Source organism: Meles meles, chromosome 5 (genome assembly GCF_922984935.1).
Source record: "Meles meles chromosome 5, mMelMel3.1 paternal haplotype, whole genome shotgun sequence".
Lineage (NCBI taxonomy): Eukaryota > Metazoa > Chordata > Mammalia > Carnivora > Mustelidae > Meles > Meles meles.
In genome coordinates this window covers 16,908,180-16,929,546 of record NC_060070.1, presented here as the reverse complement: position 1 = coordinate 16,929,546, position 21,367 = coordinate 16,908,180, and the positions used below count along the sequence as shown (strand labels likewise).

Here is a 21,367-nt window from a genome sequence, read left to right as displayed (position 1 = left end):
GAGATTTATTCATTTATTTCAGAGAGAGAGCTCACATGCTCCCCAGAGTGAGTAGGGGGAGGGGCAGAGGGAGAGGGAGAGAAGCAGACTCCCCAGTGAGCACAGAGCCTGACTCAGGGGGCTCCATTCCACAACCCTGAGTTCAGGACCTGAGCCAAGAGCACAAGTCAGACATTTAATGGACAGAGCTACCCAGGGGCCCCTCCAAACACATGTTTCACATGCAAATGTCACATAACTAAACTCAGCTTTTATCACCATCATCATCATCATTTTTGTGAGTCTTTGTGTTGGTTGACATTCTGGAGACTGGCTTGGGACTCACTTAACTGGCTTCCTTTCACCCTGGCTGAACAAAACCTCCACCTCCTTATGCGTGTGGCTGTGAGGTTACCACAGTCTGTATTTTAAGCTCTCAGTCCAATGGTGGCCATGACCAAGACTGCCTTAATGTTCTAGTTCACAGCTGGACTCACCTTAAAATAATCTCCTTCCTGGCTCCAGGCTCCTGATCTCCCTTGTTTAGAACATTTTATTTATTTTTATTTTTTCCTTTTACCTTTTAAGTAGGCCCCATGCCCAGTGGGGAGTCCAGCACAGGGTTTGAACTCATGACTCAGAGATAAAAGTCCTGAGCTGCTATCGGGAGTCAGATGCTTAGCTTCACCAGAGCCCCTAGAAAATTTTTTTTAAAAAATTTATAACTGTAAATTCTTTCTCCTCTTAACAGCTATATAACCCATGACCATCTTTCTTAAGGCCTCGGGAGCCATCTTTTTCAAATGTGGACATCAAAGGAGATAGGGTCCTCAACTCCCAGTCTCTCTGCAGGAGGAAAGGAACTTTGTTTGATTAGACCAACAACTGGGAGGCTTAAGCAATAGAAACATTTTCTACTCCCCCCCTTTTTTTGAAAGAAGTAGCATGATTTTATTGAAAAGCTTTAGTACATGATTGGATGATCTTAAAATCCCTGTTCTAAACCAATAGGAGCACTGCAAATGATAGACTCCTGAATCTAGTGGGCATCTAAACAGAGGTGAGTTCTAGCAGGAGTATCTGCAAGTTGATTAATGCACTTTCAGTTGGAGGATGAGCAGCGTTGGTGTATGTGTATTTCTGTGGTTCCCTTTTCCAGCTGGATACACGAGTCCAGCTCCATTCAGCAGAATTGGACAGAACTGATAAATCTGGTGGTTTCCCTTAATGTTTGTACACAAGCAGCAAGGGCTGCACATGTTTTAGGATCTGGCCTCTCCTGAAGCCACCTTCATCTTTTTTAACTGAAACCATCAAATACTTGAGGTCTACGTTGCCATGTGTGGGGCCAAGTCTAGTAGAATTAGCTAATATGTCAGAAGTATTTGAAAACAAAAAGGGAGCCTAAAAGAAAAAATCAGTTCTTAATTCAATAATGATAATGCAAATTTTTATCTGAAGATAATTTTGAAATTAGCTCTCTAAGCTTCAATCTTAAGAAGAAATAATATTATGTTTAAATCAACTTTTTCCAGTCATGTCAACGTGTCTACGCTTGTATGCCGACGCTGCCTGCCTGTGCGTGTTTGTAACTGCATTTTCATTGGTCTGTGCATAGAAATTCCAAGATATAGATAACCCTCATTTATGGAAACTAAAAATTACATACATCTGAGTAGGCTCTTTACATGATCAAATCAGCTCTTCCCAGATAGAGTCAATCTATATTACATAGCTGACTCTATCAGGCTAGAATACCATTGTTTGTCTGAAAAACCATTTTAAGGAACAGGAAAATGCTAGTCTCTGCAAAGACCAAAACGAAAATTTTCTCCCAGTTCTAGAGAATGGACATCCATGATCAAGATGCAGGCAGGTTGGTTCTCCTTAAACGTCTCTCAGGGGCTCCCACATGGAGACCTTCCTGCTGTGTCCTCACATGGCCTTTCCTCTGTGTGCACCCACTTCTGATGTCCCTTACCCTTCTCAGAAGGCACCAGTCCAACTGGATCAGGACCCCACCCATATGACCTCATTCATCCTTACTTACCCCTTACAGGCCCTTTCTCCAAATACAGTTACCCTGGGGGTTAGGGCTTCAAACTATGACTCTTGGGGGGACACAGTGGAGTCCATAACAGCGACTCAGTTTGATGGGAGCCATTAATTACAGGGTGGTCTAATTACAGAGAAGTACATTTAAAAGCTCAGGAAATAACTCCATGTGCTCAACACATCCTGTTGCTCAAACTACAGGACTTTCCCACTAGCTTCCTCACCTCTTAAACATGCCCTGCCCCTTGTTTCAATGGAGAAGAGTTGAGGTTGAGTACAGGCCTCCCTGCCCTATTACAGCAGCCTTCAATAAAGGCTTCCTGGTCTGTTCAATGGTGTCTCATGCACTTTTTCTTTCACAATTGGTATGTACAGATGTAGATGGGTTCTCTTTCTTACTAACATCCATGATAAGTTTCTGCATACCTTCCTTCCAAAAGTTACCCCATTTGTTATGGGTGTCTGTACTTTATTGAGCAGAGATTACCTTGTTCCTTCAGAGCTCTCAGGGAATTATATTGTGTTGGTGCCAGAATAAGTTTAGGAATACGTTTCCCCCCAACATTTATAAGATAATTTGAAAAACATACAGAGAAATTGCTAGAATTTTATAGTGAATACCAGTATACTGATCCCCTAAGATGCTACAGTTAACATTGCACTATACATGCTTTATCACAGATTATCCACCTGGTCATTCTTGCCTTCTTCCTTCAAGGTATCCTATTTTCTGCATTTCAATTAGCAATAATCGCACCTCGGATAAACCTCATTGGCTACGATACTGCCACTGCGCAAAGCTATTTTCTGCATTTCAAAGTGGAAAACATTACAAAGTTGTCCCAAATGCTTTAACATGCATGTCTTAAACTAAAGTTCTTATCTGCCTCTGAATGTGACTAAAAAGAATGAGTGAATCTTAGGATAACCAGGTTGTCATAAATATTTAATATCAACAAGGAACTACAACATACTCTTCCTAAGAAAATATTAGTTAATGCTAGTCTATTGGTTTCCAAGTTTATTGAGATCTTTCTACTTTGATCCTAGCAGTGTTTCTGTGTAGATGTAATCCCTTCCTGTTGCCTTCTGAAATTATAGGAGGAGGTTGTGTGGAGCAAGGCCAGACATCTGTGCCCCACAGAGAAGAGGAAGGGTAAGGCAGTGGAGAACAGCACATCAACACACTTGCACTGTATAACCAGGCCTTCCAGTGTGGCCTACTTGCTGATTCCCACCCTCGTGCTCATCTTTGTACTGCCTCTGGCTCATCCCTTTGTCTAGATTATTTTTTCTGTCTGAACTAGTGGTAAAATTCCTGTAGGGCTCAGATAATGTCACCTGGGTTTTCCCAACCATTTCTGATGGAATTAATTTAATCTCTTCTATGTTCTAAGAGTTCTGGCTACTGTAAAAATACCAACCAGTGTTCTAAGTGCATGGACATCTATCTGGCTCTCGCCCTGGGTTCATTAATTCTCTTCGTTCTCTACCTCAGAGAAAATGGAAAATTCTTGTAGCCTTGACTCTCTAGGAGAAGATCTTAAACATTCTAGATCTTCAGTGAATGTTTAAGGAATTGATGAATGGAATTACTTTGGACGTAGCAGGAGCTAAAGATAGCCTCTCCTTGATGTTAGGGAGTTGAAAAAAGCCTTCACTGGATGTCTCTCAAGCCTACAATCCATGTCCATAACCTCGTTTCTGCTCTCCTGAGCAGCCGCTTCCCTGCCCTTTCTAACGGAGTCTCCTCTTGATCTGTAACTAACTAGATATACAAGAACTCCCACTCTTTCCTCTGAAATTTCATGTCTTGGACAACCTTGGCTCTGAAGGGGAGAGAAGAGCCCTGGTATTTCACTTTTCTTTGGAGTCCCTCCTGGCAGCTTCCTCAGATGCAGTGAGGCTCCTGTGACAGTTTCTTCAAAGGTCTTCAGGGTTTCCGTGACTTATATCAATGTGTTCCCAGCATTCACCTATTTTCCGTTTGCAAAGTCACCTGCACAGTTTGTTCCACTTCCAAGTACAAAAATCTGTGAATTATGATATTGAATTGCACTGAGACTGTGAATTGTGTCATTCTCTAACCCTGAACATGGGGGAAGGTCTGAGGTGTGCAGAGACTAGGGAGAGCCTAGCCCTAAGTGGAGTTTCCCTAGGTCCTTCAACAAGTACAGGTTTCTCTCCTGAAGACCTGAGGATCATGTGAAGACCAGAGAGTTCAGCTCAGTTCAGTAATAATCAAAACAATGAGCAGATGGGCTCCTGGGTGGCTCAGTGGATCAAGCATCTACCTTTGCCTCAGGTTATGATCCTGGAGTCCCGAGATCTAGTCCTGCATCAGGATCCCTGCTCAACAGGGATTCTGCTTCTCCCTCTGCCCTTCACCCTACTTGCATGCACTCTCTCCCTTTAATAAGTAAAAGTTTAAGAAAATGGGCAGTCATTGTTTCACTTTGTTTCTCCACTGGACCACAGGGAGCTGTCTCTTACCTAGGCCCTGGCCATTGCCAGCTCTTACAGTGAGTATTGAAGGCACTCTCCCTTTATCCCCTGTCTTATCCTACTGGTTCTGGGTACATGGAAAAAATATTTCCTTATGTTTTCCTCATCCCAGTGCCACCTAAATGACTCCTGTTGGAGGCATTCCTTCTGGATTCTGACTCCCTCTCCTGTTGTGTTCTGTCCCCCTCTGTCCACAGGGGCAGCCCTGTGAAGGCAAGGATGACCCAAGTAAAGGAATGGTGACAGCCTACCTACAAAATGGCTCTCAGTGATTCTGGCCTCTTGGTTAATTATGTCTTGTGTAATCCCAGCCACACTGAACAGGGAGGATGGGTGCAGCTCTCAGGACAGAATGCAAATACTAAAACATGACTTTTAAGTCCACGTCACAAAAGACATTGATGTTTCCACCTTTCTATCTAGGTTCTCTCACTCTGGGAAAGCCAACTGTCATGACTTTTTTTTTTTTTTAAGGTTTTATTTTCTGAGAGAGACAGCAAGAGAGAGAATGAGAGAGCACCAGCAGGGGGAGGGGCAGAGGGAGAATGAGAAGCAGACTCCATGCTGAGCAGAGAGCACAACACAGGGCTCTTGGGAACTTGGCCTAAGCCTATGGCAGATGGTTAACTGACTGAGGCACCCAGGGGCCCCCCATCTGTCAATTTCCTCAAGTAGCCCTATAGAGAATTCCTTGTCATGAGAAGCTGAGGTCTCCTGCCAACAGCCATAGAAGGGATCCAGCTTAGAAGCACCACCCAACCTATATGCCCTATATCCTCACCTGTAGCCCCAGTCAAACCCTCTGATGAAAGCGACCTCAGTTAACACTTGACTGCAGCCTCATGGGGAACATTGAGCCAGAACCTTCCTGTGGTCCTGCTCCTGAATTCTTGACCACAGAAACTATGGGAGATAATAAATGGTTATTGGTGTTCTAAGCCACTAACTTTTGGGGAAATAACAACACATATAAAGAAATGTAATATAATATGATATATTATAACATAATTAATAAAAGGAAATAATTTTTCCATGTACCCTGAACCAGTAGGATAGTATAGGGATCAATAGAGAGTGCCGCCAATAGAACGATCCGGCAATTCCCAGGGTCCCTGCTAAGAGACAGCTAGCTCCCTGTGATCCAGGAGAGAAAGAGAAAGTGAAAAAATTTCTGCCCATTGTATTGATTACTACTGAGCTCAGTTGAACTCTTTGGTCTTCACATGATCCTCCGTCTTCAGGAGAGAAACTTGCATTTGTTGAAAGACCTAGCGAAACTCCACTTGGGGCTAGGCTCAACCCAGTCTCTGCACACCTCAGACCTTCTGCTACTTTCAGAGTCAGAGAATGCCACAATTCACAGTTTCAGTGCAATTCTAACGGACTGATATATTCTAGGACATACGGCAGGAGGGGGCGGGTCCCGGGATGGAGTCCAAGCCCCAAGCGGAAATTTTTCGTAGAAATTGCAAATCGCGGTGGAGTAGAGCTGCGGCGGGGCGAATGGCCTGGACTAGGGTCTCCAGCGTCCGTCTTGGCCTCCTGCTCACGCTTTCCCTGCGGCTCTGTGCTACACCAGGCTCCGACCGTGAGTTCAGAGGTGGAACCCGGGTTGGAGTGCGGTGTTGGGGAGTGAGCAGCAAGACCGGGGAGTGGCAATGATGTCTTCGAAAGGTTTGCCGGTTTTCCTCTTCGGAACCGGACTCCTCACTTATTCTCTGCGGGCCGCTTTCTGCCTGGAGGGTGTCTGTGGGCGGTGGTCGCCTGGGCCAGGAGAGGGGCCGAAAACAGAGGCAGCTTCTGGGCACCTGGCTGGCTCAGTGGGTTAAGCGCGGGACTCTTGGTTTGTGCTCAGGTCCTGATCTCAGGGTCCCTAGATGGAGTCTGTGCTCAGTTTGAGCTCGGTGAGAGATTCACTCTCTCCCTCTCCCTCTGCCCCTTCCCTTCTCACTTTCCGGAGTAAATCAATGAATCTTTAAAAACATAAATAAATAAATAAGAAGACGAAGGTGGGAGGAGGTGGAGACGGAGCGGGGAAGAGGAAGTCCAAGGGATAGCGGATAACACGAAAAGTTCAGCCTGGCGCTGGGGGCCAGGAGCATAGCTGAGGGAGGGAGGGCCCCGCTGGAGATCTGTGGTCCTCCCAGCCCCTGGAGCCTCCCCTCAGAGCCCAGCCGGACCTGAGTCTCCCAGCCCCTAACTCTGGGCACGATTCGGGGCTTTCCCAGGGAGGGGACCGCCACAGGACCCCGTTTCTCAAAGCCTCTCCCAGGGTTTCCTGGGATGAGTCAGTGTCCCCACTGCGGAAACCAGTCCAAGTGCGTGGACTTGCGTGCACACTTGGGCAGCGGATTACCCCCTCCCCCCTCCCCGAGGGACTCCAGGCGCTCCTTCACCAGCGCCTCCCAGCTCAGGGTGCACAGCTCTGATGTCCTCTGGCCAGAGATCTTCTCCGTCCCTGTCCCAGGAGCATACATACCCACAGCCTCTTTTTTCCCTCCCACAAGTGTCATTGCCTTCTTGGAACACTAGGGCTCACTTCCTGATACTCAGATCAGGATGTCAGAAAGGGCACAGAGCCCATTTTTCCCACAGGGCTCTGTGGTGTGGATTCTAAGGGCCCTGGGGCCCAAGGAGCCAGTCCTGTGGCACCTTCATCCATGGATTGTCTGTGGCTGCTTGTCGGCTACAACAGCACGATGAGTGGTTACAACAGAGACCTATGCAACATTCAGTAGACACAGGAAATCTTTGCACCAGGCTGGCATTTCAATGAAAATCGAATAGGGTTCGTCACATCCTTGCACCCTGAGAGAGGCTTTAAGGTTGGTACTCATCTCTGTCCTTGCATCCAGGATAAGATACTTTTGTATTTATTTATTTTCTTTCTAAGGAGCCCTCCAGACCTGTCCATGAGTGTAGTAGCAGGACTTGTTTTTTAGTTTTGTGTTTGGCATTTCTTGTTCTATCTGTTCAGTCATATGCACTTCTCTGAGCTTCTATCCGTCATGGCAATGCCTGCTACTCTAGTCTGTGACGTGTGGACCACCCTTTCCATGCTTCCAAGACCCATCGTAAGGGCAGGTTATCAGGATCTCCAGGGCCCTGCTGAGTCCTGTGACCCATGATCCCGAACTCTCCCTCACCTGACTTTGGATTCTGTCCTCACCCTGCCCCTCCGGGCCCCAGCTCCTCAAGAGAAGCCCCCTCCGTGCCCCTCAACTTCCTACAGGACACTGACCTACGTCCTGACAGTCCTCTGACATGTAGAGCTCTTCTTGCCATAGCCAGCCTGGCCTGTGCCTGCAGTGGGTAGAGACCGAGTGATGCTGGGTGTCAGCCTGGTAGGCGCAGGTTCCTATCTGGGGCTATGTGACTTCCCAAGCAGAGACATCCTGATCCATTCCCAACAGGGGAAGAGCGCCAGCCTCCAAGGCTCCGGGGAACCATATTACAGGGACAGTCCTTACTCTGCCACGTCAGCCCTTGGCGGGGGTGGGGAGAGGGGGGATTTCTGTCACCTGGCTGGCAGCGGGGTGCCTGCTGCTCTTTCTCTTCCAGCCCAACCTCCACCTGTGTCTTCCCTTCCCAGATGCTCTTCCGCTTTACCAAAATCATCTCATGACATCTCCAGCTGGACCTGGACAATGGAGGTGTGAGATTCAAGTCCAGGTCAATGGAAACAAGGTTTTTCATTATAACTGTGGGAGCAAGGAGGTCAAACCCATTGGTCCTTGTGGGGTGAAGCTGATGAAATTAATGGACACGCAGAGGGAACCTCTGAAAGACCTGGGGGAAGAGCTCAGAAAGAAAGTGCTGGACATCAACGCAGAGATTTTCACTAGGAACGGTGAGTCTGAAGGCCCAGGGCAGAAGGAGAACACTTTGGCAGGGCTGGGGAGCTATGGTGTTCATGTAAAACTTTGAAGTGGGTCCCACACACATGGCCCAGCAGCCGGGGCAGGCAAGGAGGCCAGAGCAGGACCAGGAGGGCCGAAGGGGAGCTGAGGAGTGCGCAGCGGGTGGGGCAAAGGATTGGTCAGGACCAGAGGCTGACCTGTTTCCGCTGGTGGGGGCGGGGACAGATTCTCTCACCATGCAGGGCAACATGATGTGTGAGCGTGGAGCCGACGGACACACCAGACGATCCTGGAGGTTTGCCTTCAATGGACAGTTAACTTACCTCTTTGACGCGGAGAACAGAAAGTGGACAGTGGTTCCTCCTGGAGGCCAACAGTTCAGAGGCACGTTGGACAACGACGAAGAGCTGACCACGCTCCTTGTGCGGACGTCAAACGGAGACTGTAAGAGCTGGCTCCAGCACGTATGGGAGCACTGCGATGAAACCCGGGAGACCACAGGTAACTCAGAAGACTGGCTGGAGTGCTGGTTCTCTTGAAATGACCTCAACCTGCCCCACGGTGTGTGTGTGTGTGTGTGTGTCTGAGGAGAGAGAGAAATTGATCCATCCATGGGAAATTCTTCTTGGCAGAATAATGGCTATAGGAATGTTCTAGAATTCATCCTTTCCCTTCCCACCTCCTGGATTTTTTCATCTCTGCACACACCTTGTGCTCAGGTAGTTCTTGGATTTCTTGCTGGCCCCAAACAGGGGAGCATCAGTGTGTTTCCAGAGATGGTCTTATGTTCCTTTTTCAGAGAATTACTGGCTTTTTCATGTCACCTGGTGTATTGCCAGAAATCCTTCAGTGCCACTGGACTGTCAGCTCCTGAGCAGTGGTTGCTGTCACCATCCTTTTCCTGCATCACCTCCTGTCTGTCACAGCTGGAGTGACTTCTTACATTGCAAACGCTGCTTCCCCTTTTGGCTGGAGGAGCCCCTGGGGGACAGGGCGCATCCCCTCCTCCCTTCCCAACATCAGGGCTGGTCACAGCAGCTGCCACAAGGACAGTGACAGACACCTTCTGCCTGGTAGGATGCACCTGCAGGAGCTGAGGAAGCCTCCCCCAGTTTGGGGTCCCAACTGGGGCTCTGATCCTTGCATTTTCATTTCAGTGCCACCAGCCACGCGACAAGATACAGCCCCAGGCAAGGCCACGGCCATCGGACCCTGCACCTGGATCTTCCCCCTACTCCTCAGCTGTGCTGTCATAATGGGCATCCTTGTCTGAGACCATTAGATCGAGGTAGTGAGAGCAGATTGAGAGGGAAGGGAGGGGCAGATGGCCTGGTGTGAGCACAGGGAACGGTGAATTCCCAGGCTCACCCCTGCCCACTGCCTGAACCTTCTCAGAGAGCAGTGGGACTAGATGAATGAGATCTCATATCACGTGTTGGCAACAGCTTGGACAAGCTCAGCGATGAGCTCTGATACGGCCTCACCCACTGATAAGGCCCCTGGGAAAAGGGAGAGGCCCAGACCACTGCTTAAGGCCTGTTGGTGCTAAAGGGTTTGAGGGAAGTCAGGCCTTGCTCTGACCAGGTTCTCCATTGGAGAGTCAATTTGGGCCCAGGGTGGGTAGTTTGGGGACAGCAGGAACACACAGCATGGGCCATATACCCCTTTGAGACAGAGTAGCATGGCAGCTCCATGGGACATCTCAAGGAGAAGGGGACTCCCTCCTGGCAGTTACAAGGACAGGGGTCAGGGTCTCATCCCAGGTAGAGGGAGTGGGAAGGCCTCTGCAGACCAACTCAAAGGGCTGGACAGTAGTGCCGTGTTCCCCCAGAACGTGGCTTGGGTCTTCGCATGTGAGGCAGCAAGTGGGCAGTAGAGAGCCTGCATGATGGGACTAGAAGGAGGCCAGTTCTCCGTGCAACAGTGGGAACCCTGGCTGAGGCTGGTGCTGTCCCTGGCAGCCAGCTTCCTGCAGACCTCAGATCCTGAGCCCCTGAGCAGCCCCTGCTTTGAGCAGAGCTGACCTGGGGATGGGCTAACTGAGCTCCCCTGTGAGCTCCCAGCTGAGCCGGAATAGGAATGGATGGGATGGGGGAAGGATGATCAGACTAAGAGCTCTGTGTGCTGCTTGCAGGAGGCTAGGAGGGAAGGGAAAAGAAGGACTTTTGCCCACAGGGTTCCCCAAGGTTAGAGGTGTCAAGTGCAGGCCCCTGTCTTCTGTCAGACCCTCCAGCAGGTCCTTTAGGACCTGCCATGAGAGGGAGCATGGGAACCCGAGTCATGTGAGCACATTGGTTTTACTCACTTTGGTCCTGAGCCCAGACCATTGGTAACAGGGCCTGGGGCTGACTCTGATTTGGTTCAAGAGGGAGGAGGTTTGTAAAGGTGACTGGGCCCAGGGCTGGGGACATGGCTGGGGAAATGCATGCCCCTCAGCGAGGTCTGTGCTCTGGGATGGGTAGTGCTGTCCCCAGGACAGTGGACCCAGGATTTCCTCAGCCTCGGAGACAAACACCTGTTCTGTTCTTAGGGTGCCAAGTCTACCAAGAAACCCCTTAGCGTGTGGACCAGCTCAGCGACTCTACCTCTGGGCCAGCTGCCTTTGGATGAGCTGCTGTTCATCATTAGACCAGCAGCACTTTCAAGTTTACAAATCCAGAACCTCAGTCCGACCACCTGGTGCAGGACAGGGAAACTCCCATGTCCATTCTTGATTTCGTGCGTCTCCTGTTCAGCACTTTCCACTGGAATATTGTATGCCGTTTTCTCTTGGTGGTGAGTGATGGAATTCCTGCACTGAAATATTTAAATAACGGACTGAAGGATCTCAATGAAGACAACGTATTCCAAGTTGTTCTCTGATTGTGCAATATCAGATTCTTCTGTGTAAGAGGACCATGTCCTTGCAGACACTATCACCAAAAAGATACTGTTGGATGCTCTAGAACTTCAGGGACATTTTCTGTGTCCTCATTGCCTTTTTTAAAAAATATTTTCTAACAACATTATTTACTTTATTAGCTATATTTATTTTACTTTATTAACTTATATTTATTAACATATTTTACTTACCTTAAAATCAACCCATTAACCTCGTTGACTTCTAAATGATATATTTTATAATGTGATTATTTTCCCGGGCCTGGGTGGCTAAGTTGCTGGGGCATCTGCTTTCAGCTCAGCACTTGATCTTCGGGTCCCGGGAGGAGTCCAGCATCTGGCTGCCTGCTCGGCAGGGAGTTTGTTTCCCCTCTGCCCTTCTCCTGCTCTTGCTCAGGCACGCTTTCTCTCTCTCTCAAAAATGAGTAAATAAAAGAGAACTTTAAGAAATATATATAATGTGATTATTTTCTTCAGCATTTTATTTCCATCTACATATATTGAAGGAAGCATATCTCTTATAAAAGATTAATTAATCTGGAATTTGTTTTATATCCTATAAGAAATTGGGGAATTTTTTTCTTCCTCTACTGTATGGGGAAAAAATAAGTGTGATTCTGCTAGATTTCTTCTGGAGACACAATTTAAGGATGGCTCAGAAATCAACTTTCAGGCAGTCATCTGTCAGTCTCAGACATGATCCCGACACTTCGAAATTTAACAGATATTCTGGGAATGGAGCAGTGGAGAATCTTCCTGATTTCCCTAGGTCCCTTACCTACAGTTCTGACGTTCCTGTCATCCTCCTTCGGTGCACAGTGAGCCTTCACAGCAGAAACAGAACTGATTCTAACAGTTGGTTTATTGCCTCATGAGCAAAGGACTGGTATCCAGAATATACAAAGAGCTCCTGCAAATAAATAAGTATAAATATGGTTCTCCTGAGTTCTGTGCAAATGCTTAGAGCAAGTCACAGACAGTAAATCAGCCTCAGAAATCATGAACACATCCCGTTATCAAGATAACACAAGGAACAACGGGCTTGCTTTATACATGCATCAAACTGACAAGATTTAAAGAGGGTTATAGCAAGTAGTGGATAGGAAGTGGAATAACATGAGTTCTCTTTTGCATTGGTAGGAGTTTAAATGGAATCACTCTTTTGCCCTATAGTTCATCCTATCTGGATGGTGGTTGGTGTGTTCATCCCACTGCATGGCAATCCCAGTGTTAATTCGAGGCTGGAAACACATGGGGACTGAAAAACAATCGAGGTGTAGGATTGTTTACTGCGGTGCTATGTGTCATAGCAAAAAATTAGCCATAGGATATCCCACTGATGTACAATATATACAGTGTGTTAGGAGATTTCTGTTTCTAAGACTAAATAATCTGAACTATTGTCAAAAAATGACACAAAAATGGGTCAAAACACCAGCTGAAGAAAGATTTCAAATGTATATTTGAGAACTTATGGACAACATACAGTCCCAGTGGCCTCCTCCATGTAAATCCCTTCACCTACATTTACAGATTAAACCAATCCACCAGAAAGGCAAATAAAGCACTCTAACCCTCATCTTCAGCACATCCAGGAAATGGAAAATACCAAGTCCGTTCATCTCTTTGGCTGTATTGGACAGTCCTGGAACAACCTGAAGCAGAGTCTGAGGAGGAGAAGACCCTCAGGTACCATGAGACCTACTAGGAGATGATCCTGTGGTGACCCAGGGGAATGTCCCGGTGTGGGGAAACTGTATCTTAAAATGTTGGCATCGGGACATCACAAAAACTGGGAGGACATCAGTCTGACACCTCTGTCATCTGGTTCAGGAAGAAAAGTGAAAGGAAAGTATAAGACTCACAACGTCTTAAGAAGTTTAGGCTTGTTTCAACAATGTGTATGGTTCTGAAAAATGGGGACACAAGAAATACCTCAGTTTCAGAATTTGACGTGACAAGTTAAATGACTCCAAACAGCTCCTGGTCATTTTTTTAAAGTCAGGTCTTCCTTCTTTGTTCCCTTCTCCCTCTCTGGGCTCCAGCGTTTGGCAGCCTCTCCTTCCTGTCCCTCATCAGCATGGTCACCCCAGGCCTTTCGAGAGAGGAGGGCAGCTGAGGACTGGAATTGGGAGGCGCGCACCCTTAATCTCTAGAGACCTTGACCCTCACTTTGGTGCAGGAGACGGCAGGCACTTGAATCAGCTCCTTGGAGATGAGATCACCCTCTAAGTCTTCTGTGGACGGTGTGTTCCCAATGATTTTTCTGCTTGAAACTCATGGCTGCTAAGGGATTTCCCACACAACCTCCCTGGCCCTTTTCACCTCCTGAAATCTCTTCCTCTCCAAAACCCTAAGGTTCTCACCATCAGCCTCCAGGCTTTCAGCTCTAGAACCTTCCTCTCTCAGGATCACACGGGCCAACAGCCTGCGTCCGTGAACGTTGGGCACAAATATCACCTGCTGTTAAGTCTTCCTCGCCCACCTGTTTTAGTCAGACTTCCCCAGAAAATAGAAGCAGTATGACGGCAGACAGGCAGAGGGATAGTGAGAGGTTTACTCATGCACCTTGGAGGCCATCAACTCCACATTCTGAAGCCAGCCTGAGACTGTGTGCAGATGGAGTCTGAAGGCAGTCTGTGGGAGAGCTCCCTGTTCTTTGCAGGAGGTCATCCTTCTTGTTCTTTTCGGACCTTCCACTGATTTGACAAGGCCTAGCAATGTTCTGAAGGACATTCTCCTTTACTTGAAGCTCACCCATTTAAATGTCAATTTTATCCAAAATACTCTCCAAGTAGACAGGCAAAATTAACCATCCCACATCCTTAGGCTAAATTAAGCATCCTCTCTCCCCTTCTGTGGGGCCTCACAACTGAGTCCAGAGTAAGAATATCACACCTGGTATTCGCTTCAGCAGCACATAATACTAAAATTGAAACAATAGAGAGAAGGTTAGTGTAGCCCCTGGGCAAGGTTGACATGTAAATTCATGAAGAGTTCCATATTTTGGGGTCATTGTTGCCATTTTAGTTCTTTGTTCTTTTGTTCATCTTTTCTTCTCTGGACAGAATGAGAAGTTGGAAACCCAGGCATCTAATAACCATGGACATTAGTAAGATGTCAGAACGAGAATTCAGAATAATGATTATAAACATACTAGCTGGGTGTGAAAAAAGCACAGAAGACACTAGAGAGTCCTCCTCTGGAGAAATAAAGAACTAAAATCTACTCAAAGGGGAAGGAAGTGAAAAATAAAATAAGGGAAATCAGAGAGGGAAACAAATCATAAGAGACTCTTAATCATAGGAGACTGAGGGTTGCTGGAGGGATGGCGGTGGGAGATGGGGTAACTGGGGGATGCGCGTTAGGGAGGGCATGTGATGTGATGAAAACTGGGTATTATATGCTGCTGATGAGTCCCTACAGCTGCATCTGAAACTAATAATACACTATATGTTAATTAATTGAATTTAAATAAAACATGAAGAAAAAATAAAATGACATTGGATATATGTATAATAGTTTGCCTAGGTGGCTCAGTCGCTAAGCGGCTGCCTTCAGCTCAGATCATGATCCAGGGTACTAAGATCGAGCCCCGCATCAGTCAGCCTGTTCAGAGGGAAGCGAGGTTCTCCCTCTTCCACTCCCCCTGCTTGTGTTCCCTCTTTTGCTCTGCCTCTGTCAAATAAATAAATAAATAACAGACTAAAATGGAATGAATCATCTGTTCCCTCCAATTAGATCTTGATCCACCCTTTGGGTCAGAAGCCATAAAGGAGCAGCTGGGAAGCCTACCCAAAGAGAGGGACCTGGATCCTGGTTTCTGGATCCTTGGGGAGGCTTTTAGACAGAAATCCATCTTCCCTTGTCTTCAGCCTCTCCTCACCTTGGTAGCTGAACACAAGGTCTGAGTGTGACTGTCCTTGCCCTGCCACACCCTTTCCTGGTCCTGTCAGGTGACACCATCCCATTCTAACAGCAGCTCAATGCCCTTTCCTGAGGCACTCTGAAGGCACCTCTGCTCAAGGCAGGGGCAGTTCAGCTGGCTGGGGCTCTGGGCTCCGCAGGAGGCTAGCTGCCAGGTGAGAGCACCAGGGCTGAACCAGGTGTCCCAGGGGACCCTGAAGCTCTGGCCTTCAAGTTTCATCCTGGAGAGTCTCTCCCTTGGGCCCTCTGTCTTACCTGCCACCATCCAAGGAGAGCTGTGTGCTCTGCCTCCTCGAGGGAGAGCTGAGCGTGCTGCTGCACATGGCTTTTACACCAGTGTTACTGGACCTAGCAACTAGTCGAAACTCAATGACTGTTCCATTTTTTTTTTATTTGAGAGAGAGAAGGAGAGAGAGAACGGTGTAGGGGTGATGGGGAGTGTGACAGAGGGAGAGCGGGGAGCAGACTGGACCCTGAGCACTGAGCACAAGGCAGGCAGAGGCCACGAGGGGAGCATTGCCTCTCAGCATCCCGGTATCCTCACCTGGGCAGAAGGTAGATACTTACTGGACTGAGCCACCCAGGCACCCCAATAATAACTTCCAATAAAAAAATCAGATTTTCTCATACCAGTCAGTAAACAAGATACCATATTTATTAAGACATTAATTGACCGAATGTTTATAGCAGCAATGTCTGCAATAGCCAAACTATGGAAAGAACCTAGATGTCCATCAACAGATGAATGGATAAAGAAGATGTGGTATATATACACAATGGAATACTATGCAGCCATCAAAAGAAATGAAATCTTGCCATTTGCGACGACGTGGATGGAACTAGAGGGTATCATGCTTAGTGAAATAAGTCAATCGGAGAAAGACAACTATCATATGATCTCCCTGATATGAGGACATGGAGAAGCAACGTGGGGAGTTAGGGGGATAGGAGAAGAATAAATGAAACAAGATGGGATTGGGAGGGAGACAAACCATAAATGACTCTTAATCTCACAAAACAAACTGGGGGTTGATGGGGGGAGGTGTGGTTGGGAGAGGGGGAGGGGGTTATGGACATTGGGGAGGGTATGTGCTATCGTGAGTGCTGTGAAGTGTGTAAACCTGGTGATTCACAGACCTGTACCCCTGGGGATAAAAATACATTATATGTTTATTAAAAAAAAAATTGGAAGGGGAGGCGAACCATAAGAGACTATGGACTCTGAAAAACAACCTGAGGGTTTTGAAGGGTCAGGGGTGGGAGGTTGGGGGAACAGGTGGTGGGTAATAGGGAGGGCACGTTTTGCATGGAGCACTGGGTGTTGTGCAAAAACAATGAATACTGTTACGCTGAAAAAATAAATAAATTAAAAAAAAAGACATTAATTGACCTGAATGATGTAAATATGAAGAGGAATTGGCTTCCAGTTTTAGGCTAAATTTGAGAAGTAAAAGTTTAATGAAAATTTTAAGGAACGTGACATTAAAGATTTGTCATAATACAAGGTGGTGTGTTTTAGGAAATAGTTCTGGCACGACTTAGTTAATCTTGGAATTATATGAATGTATAAAAAGTTTCCTCTTGAATTTTCTGGGTAAGATTCAGTTTCCAATCAGTGCCCTTTTCCCCCCTTTTCATATGCTCTGTTTATATAATATAATATTTTAAGTTGGCTGAATAGAATTTGTATTTTTAATATATTAAAGTGATAGATATTTGTGTTTTAAAAAGGTAAAGAACAAATACACAACTCAATAAAATTAACTATTGTCACTATGCTACACATTAATCCCCAGAATTTATGAGTCTCATACCTGCAAGTTTGTATCTTTTACCACCTTTTTCCATTCCCTTTGTCCTTCCAATTAGAGTTTTCTTGATTATTTGTGGGATTTTCAATCTTTTCATAGACATGTACTGCAGCTTTGGAGAATGAGACTTGATCCAACGTGGTTGTAGGTTCTCTTTATATTTTCTGGATACTGATCCTTTGTCCATGAAAAAAGAATTTTTTACCTATTTTGTTTTATGTTATGTTAGTCACCATACAGCACATCATTAGTTTTTGATGTAGTGTTCCATGATTCACTGTATGCATTTAACACCCAGTGCTCCACGTGATATGAGCCCTCCTTAAAACCGACCACAGATTCACTCATCCTCCCCCCCCCCAAAACTCTCAGTTTCTCAGAGTCCACAGTCTCTCATGGTTCATCTCCACCTCTGATTCCCCCCCCTTCATTTTTCCCTTCCTTCTCCTAATATTCTCCATTTTATTCCTTATGTTCCACAAGTAAGAGAAACCATATAATTTACTTTCTCTGCTTGACTTATTTCACTCAGCATAATCTCGTCCAGTCCCGGCCATGCTGATGCAAAAGTTGGGTATTCATCCTTTCTGACAGCTGAGTAATATTCTCTTATGTACATGGACCACATCTTTATCGATTTGTCTGTTGAAGGGCATCTCAACTTTTAGAAGCAGATCTGTTTCCTTCTTGAAGACTCCGTGTGCCTTGAAGGTGGTGAGTTGGAGGGGAGGAATCAAATGAGACTTACCACTGGAGATGTCGGGTCTGGGGAAATCCTAATCGCATTGCTTCATTTTCAGAATTTTTTCTGCATCCAGAGTGTCAGGATCATGTCTGACACTTACAGATGACTACTTGAGAGGTGGTTTCAGAGAGACCGAATGCCATTTATATTCACTGCATCATACCGTAAGCTGCTGAAAAAATGTAAACTTTACTGAATATTTTATTTAAATACCTATTTAAAGGATAAATTACTAAAGCAAACTATCATAAATGCAATCTTGTCCTATTCAATACATCTGAGTGTCAAAAGAAAGAAGCCCTGAGATTCTCCACTTTCACACAGTATTCTTTTAGCAATGAGCAGCTCATGATATTGAGGAGTGTCTGATTTCCAACACTGAAGAAGAACTTGGGAAATATTCTCTTTGTTCAGAATTCTTGTTCAGGCAGTTAGAAGGCCAAGTACAGGAATCAAAACAGTTAGCACCAGAGCATTCATGTTTTTTTTTTCTTTTTAAGATTTTATTTATTTGACAGAGAGAGATCACAAGTACACAGAGAGGCAGGCAGAGAGAGAGGAGGAAGCAGGCTCCCCACTGAGCAGAGGGTCTGATGGCAGGACCCTGGGACCATGACCTGAGTCCAAGGAAGAGGCCCAATCCACTGAGACACCCAGGTGTCCCCAGAGCATCCATGTTAAGAAAAAGTGCAGAGGTGGATCATCATGACTGAGAAGGAAGGCAGGGAAATACCCCATCTCTACCATAATCATGATCTCCTGGAGGATTGGAGGAATCCACCTTTGCCACAGGGATCAAAGGTCCCATTGGTGGGCGTGGACAGCAGGTAGAAGCCACTCATCAGAAGGGAGAGTGGGTGTAGGAGAGCACAACCTCAAGCCTTCTGTAGCAACTTAAGCTTCTAAAAGAGAAACAAGAGCTTGTTCCAGTGGCTGAGAAAATCTTGAGTCAGTCTTCTTGGGCTTCTCCATCCCTAGTTACTGCCTGGCTCAAAGCACAGCTCACACCAAGTGTTGATTATCACCCTACATTAGCCCCCTCTCCAACCCTGGGACACCCAACCCCTGGGTCCAGCAGCCTGACCAAACTCTTCCCTCATTACCACAAAACAGTCAGATCCAGGCCTGACTACTCAACACCTAGGCTCAAGACTAAAGCCACCAAGGAATGATTCATCTATTCCCATGACATAGATCCTGGCTCCCCTCAGGCCAGGTGGGAAGGCCTAAGAGAGTGGCTGGGAGCCCTACCCAGAAAGGGACCTGGATCCTGGTTCCTGTAGCCTTGGGGAAGGTTACAGGTAAAGATCCATCTTGCCTTGTCTTCAGCTTCTCCCACCTTGGTAGCTGAACACAAGGTCTGAGTGTGACTGTCCTTGCCCTGCCACACCCTTTCCTGGTCCGGTCAGGTGACAGCATCCCATTCTAACAGCAGCTCAATGCCCCCTCCTGAGGCACTCTGAGGCACCTCTGCTCAAGGCAGGGGCAGTTCAGCTGGCTGGGGCTCTCGGCTCCACAGGAGGCTCGCTGCCAGGTTCTGAGAGCACCAGGGCTGAGTCAGGTATCCCAGGGGACCCTGGAGCTCTGGCCTTCTAATCTCATCCTGGAGAGTCTCTCCCATGGGTCCTCTGTCTTAGTTGCTACCACCCAAGCTGAGTTGTGTGGGAGCAGATCCCTGCAAACCAGCCTTTGGTTGGGTGGGCAACGGCCTTCCCACCCCTCTTCTTTGGTTCAGACACGGGCCCTTCTCCTGGAAGCAGCATGAAGAGGTCCCCCATCCCTAGGACACACCACGTGCAGCCACCTCCTGCTCTCCCCCAAGCCAGAGTGTTGCCCATGTCTGGTGCTCCTACTGTCTGCACACCACCCTCCCCCGGGCCCCTCCCCTGGTGAAAAGCTGGTCTGAGCCAGGCCTGATTTTGCTCAGTCCCTTTAGCAAAACCAGGATGAAAACATTGGGGTCAGGCGTCGGGGAGCCCTGTGCTTTTCCAGCAGCCTTAGCGAGGCGCTATCAGAGCTCAAGGCTAAGTTTGCCCAGGTAACAGCTATCGAGCATGTAAGAACTTGGTCCTGGCTCCTTTTATAGGTCAAGTTGATGGGCCAAGGGACGCCCCCCAATAGCTGGGAAAACATTCTTTCTGGTTCTGTCTAGAGAGTGTTTCTGGAAGACATGAGCATTTGAATCAGTAGACTGAGTAAAGGAGACTGTCCTCATCGAATCCTCAAGGGCCTGAATGGAACCAACAGTGGAGGAAATTTGACTTTGCTCTCAGTTTGTCTGGGCCATCCTTCTCCTGCCCTCAGCGTTGGTCATTAGCACTCCTGGTGTTTGGTTCTTTGGACCAGGACCTAGACTTACACCACAGATATCCTAAATCTCAGGCCTTCAGGTTTGCGCTGGAAATCCCACCACCAGCTTCCCTGTTTCTCCAGCTCATAGACCCCCCTAGTCATGAGCCAATGCCTTGTAATAATTATCTACTTCAAACTCTACATCAACAGCTCCTGATGAGCCTCTTTCGTGGGAGAAGCTGATACAGTCCACGTATTTTGGCTCATGTTCTGGTGAGAAGGTTCAGGCAATAGGACAAGAGCTGGCCATTCACCTTTCCCTGTTCTCACCTCGGGCCATCTGCCTCTCACTTCTGATTCAGTTCTGCCCACAGTACCTGTTACTCAAAGGAGCATGCCTTGGACAACAAGGAGGATTGAGTGCTTGAGAATCACAAGGAGGACGGAAGTGATCAGCCTGATGGCTGCACCTTTGACTAGAACTACATGCGGGGTTGTGGCTGGTGCTTCTGAAATGGAAACACAGTAGTGAGAGCCCTGATCTGGAACCCCAAACTGGGGGCATGAGTCTTTAGCAGCTGCTGCCCCACGCAATCCTACAGCCCAGATGTCCTCCAGCCGCCATGTTTGTGGCAGCCACTGTGACTGGTCCCGGGGATAAAAGGGGGGGTGGTTCATGCAGATCATGAGCTAATGGGGGACGCAAGGCTTTCCATATAGACAGTCACTCCTGTTGTGACAGAAGAGGAGGGGACACATATAGATGGTGACAGAGACATCTTGTCAGGAGCTGACGTTTCACCTGCACTGAAGAATTTCGAGAGAGAGACCAGGGGAGATGAAAAACAACAATGAGGTTCAGAAAAGGGAATAGTAAGAAGTAAATCTCTGGAAACAGTATGATGCTTCAGGTTGGGGCCAGCAAGATATCCACAGAGAGAGAACAAAAGGTATGTGCAGTAGGGAGAGATGCCAGTAGGTGAGAAAGGAAAGGAAGGATACTAGAACACACTAGTGGGCCCTTGTATTCCTAAGAACATCATGTATACATCACTTACACACACACACACACACACACACACTATGGTGGAGTCGGCCAATCTCTTTTCAAGAGAACCAGCACTCCATCCAGTCTTCTAGTTACCTGTGGTCTCCTGCCTCTCATTGCTGTGCTCCCACAGTTTCTGAAGCCATCTCTTACAGTCTCCGTTTGTGATCTTCATGAGGAGCGCGGTCAGCTTTCTGTCACTGTCCAACATGTCCTTAACCTGTTCGCCTCCAGGAGAAAACTTTATCCACTTTCTGTTCTCTGG

At 47.2% G+C, this 21,367-nt stretch overlaps 1 protein-coding gene, 1 non-coding gene and 1 pseudogene across 2 annotated transcripts; 2 read left to right on the top strand and 1 right to left on the bottom strand.

Moving 5' to 3' along the window:
• Nucleotides 1-2,686: 2,686 nt before the first annotated feature.
• Nucleotides 2,687-2,836, bottom strand: LOC123942820 (annotated as a pseudogene).
• Nucleotides 2,837-6,042: 3,206 nt separating this feature from the next.
• Nucleotides 6,043-11,756, top strand: LOC123941163 (UL-16 binding protein 5-like). The gene is made up of 5 exons (XM_046004069.1): nt 6,043-6,127; nt 8,132-8,389; nt 8,625-8,900; nt 9,557-9,687; nt 10,930-11,756. Exons 1-4 carry the CDS (start codon nt 6,043-6,045, stop codon nt 9,670-9,672), a joined length of 735 nt encoding a protein of 244 aa, XP_045860025.1. The 3' UTR covers nt 9,673-9,687; nt 10,930-11,756.
• A 2,424-nt stretch (nt 11,757-14,180) lies between these two features.
• Nucleotides 14,181-14,288, top strand: LOC123942889. Its single transcript, XR_006818519.1, has one exon. It is a non-coding gene; the product is annotated as a U6 spliceosomal RNA (small nuclear RNA).
• Nucleotides 14,289-21,367: the final 7,079 nt, after the last annotated feature.

Bases quoted from the DNA above. Each gene is read 5' to 3' on its own strand.
- LOC123941163 (XM_046004069.1), top strand. From the start codon at position 6,043: ATGGCCTGGACTAGGGTCTCCAGCGTCCGTCTTGGCCTCCTGCTCACG. The intron at 6,128-8,131 runs GTGAGTTCAGAG...TTCCCTTCCCAG, and splicing joins TGCTACACCAGGCTCCGACC to ATGCTCTTCCGCTTTACCAA. The intron at 8,901-9,556 runs GTAACTCAGAAG...TTTTCATTTCAG, and splicing joins TGAAACCCGGGAGACCACAG to TGCCACCAGCCACGCGACAA.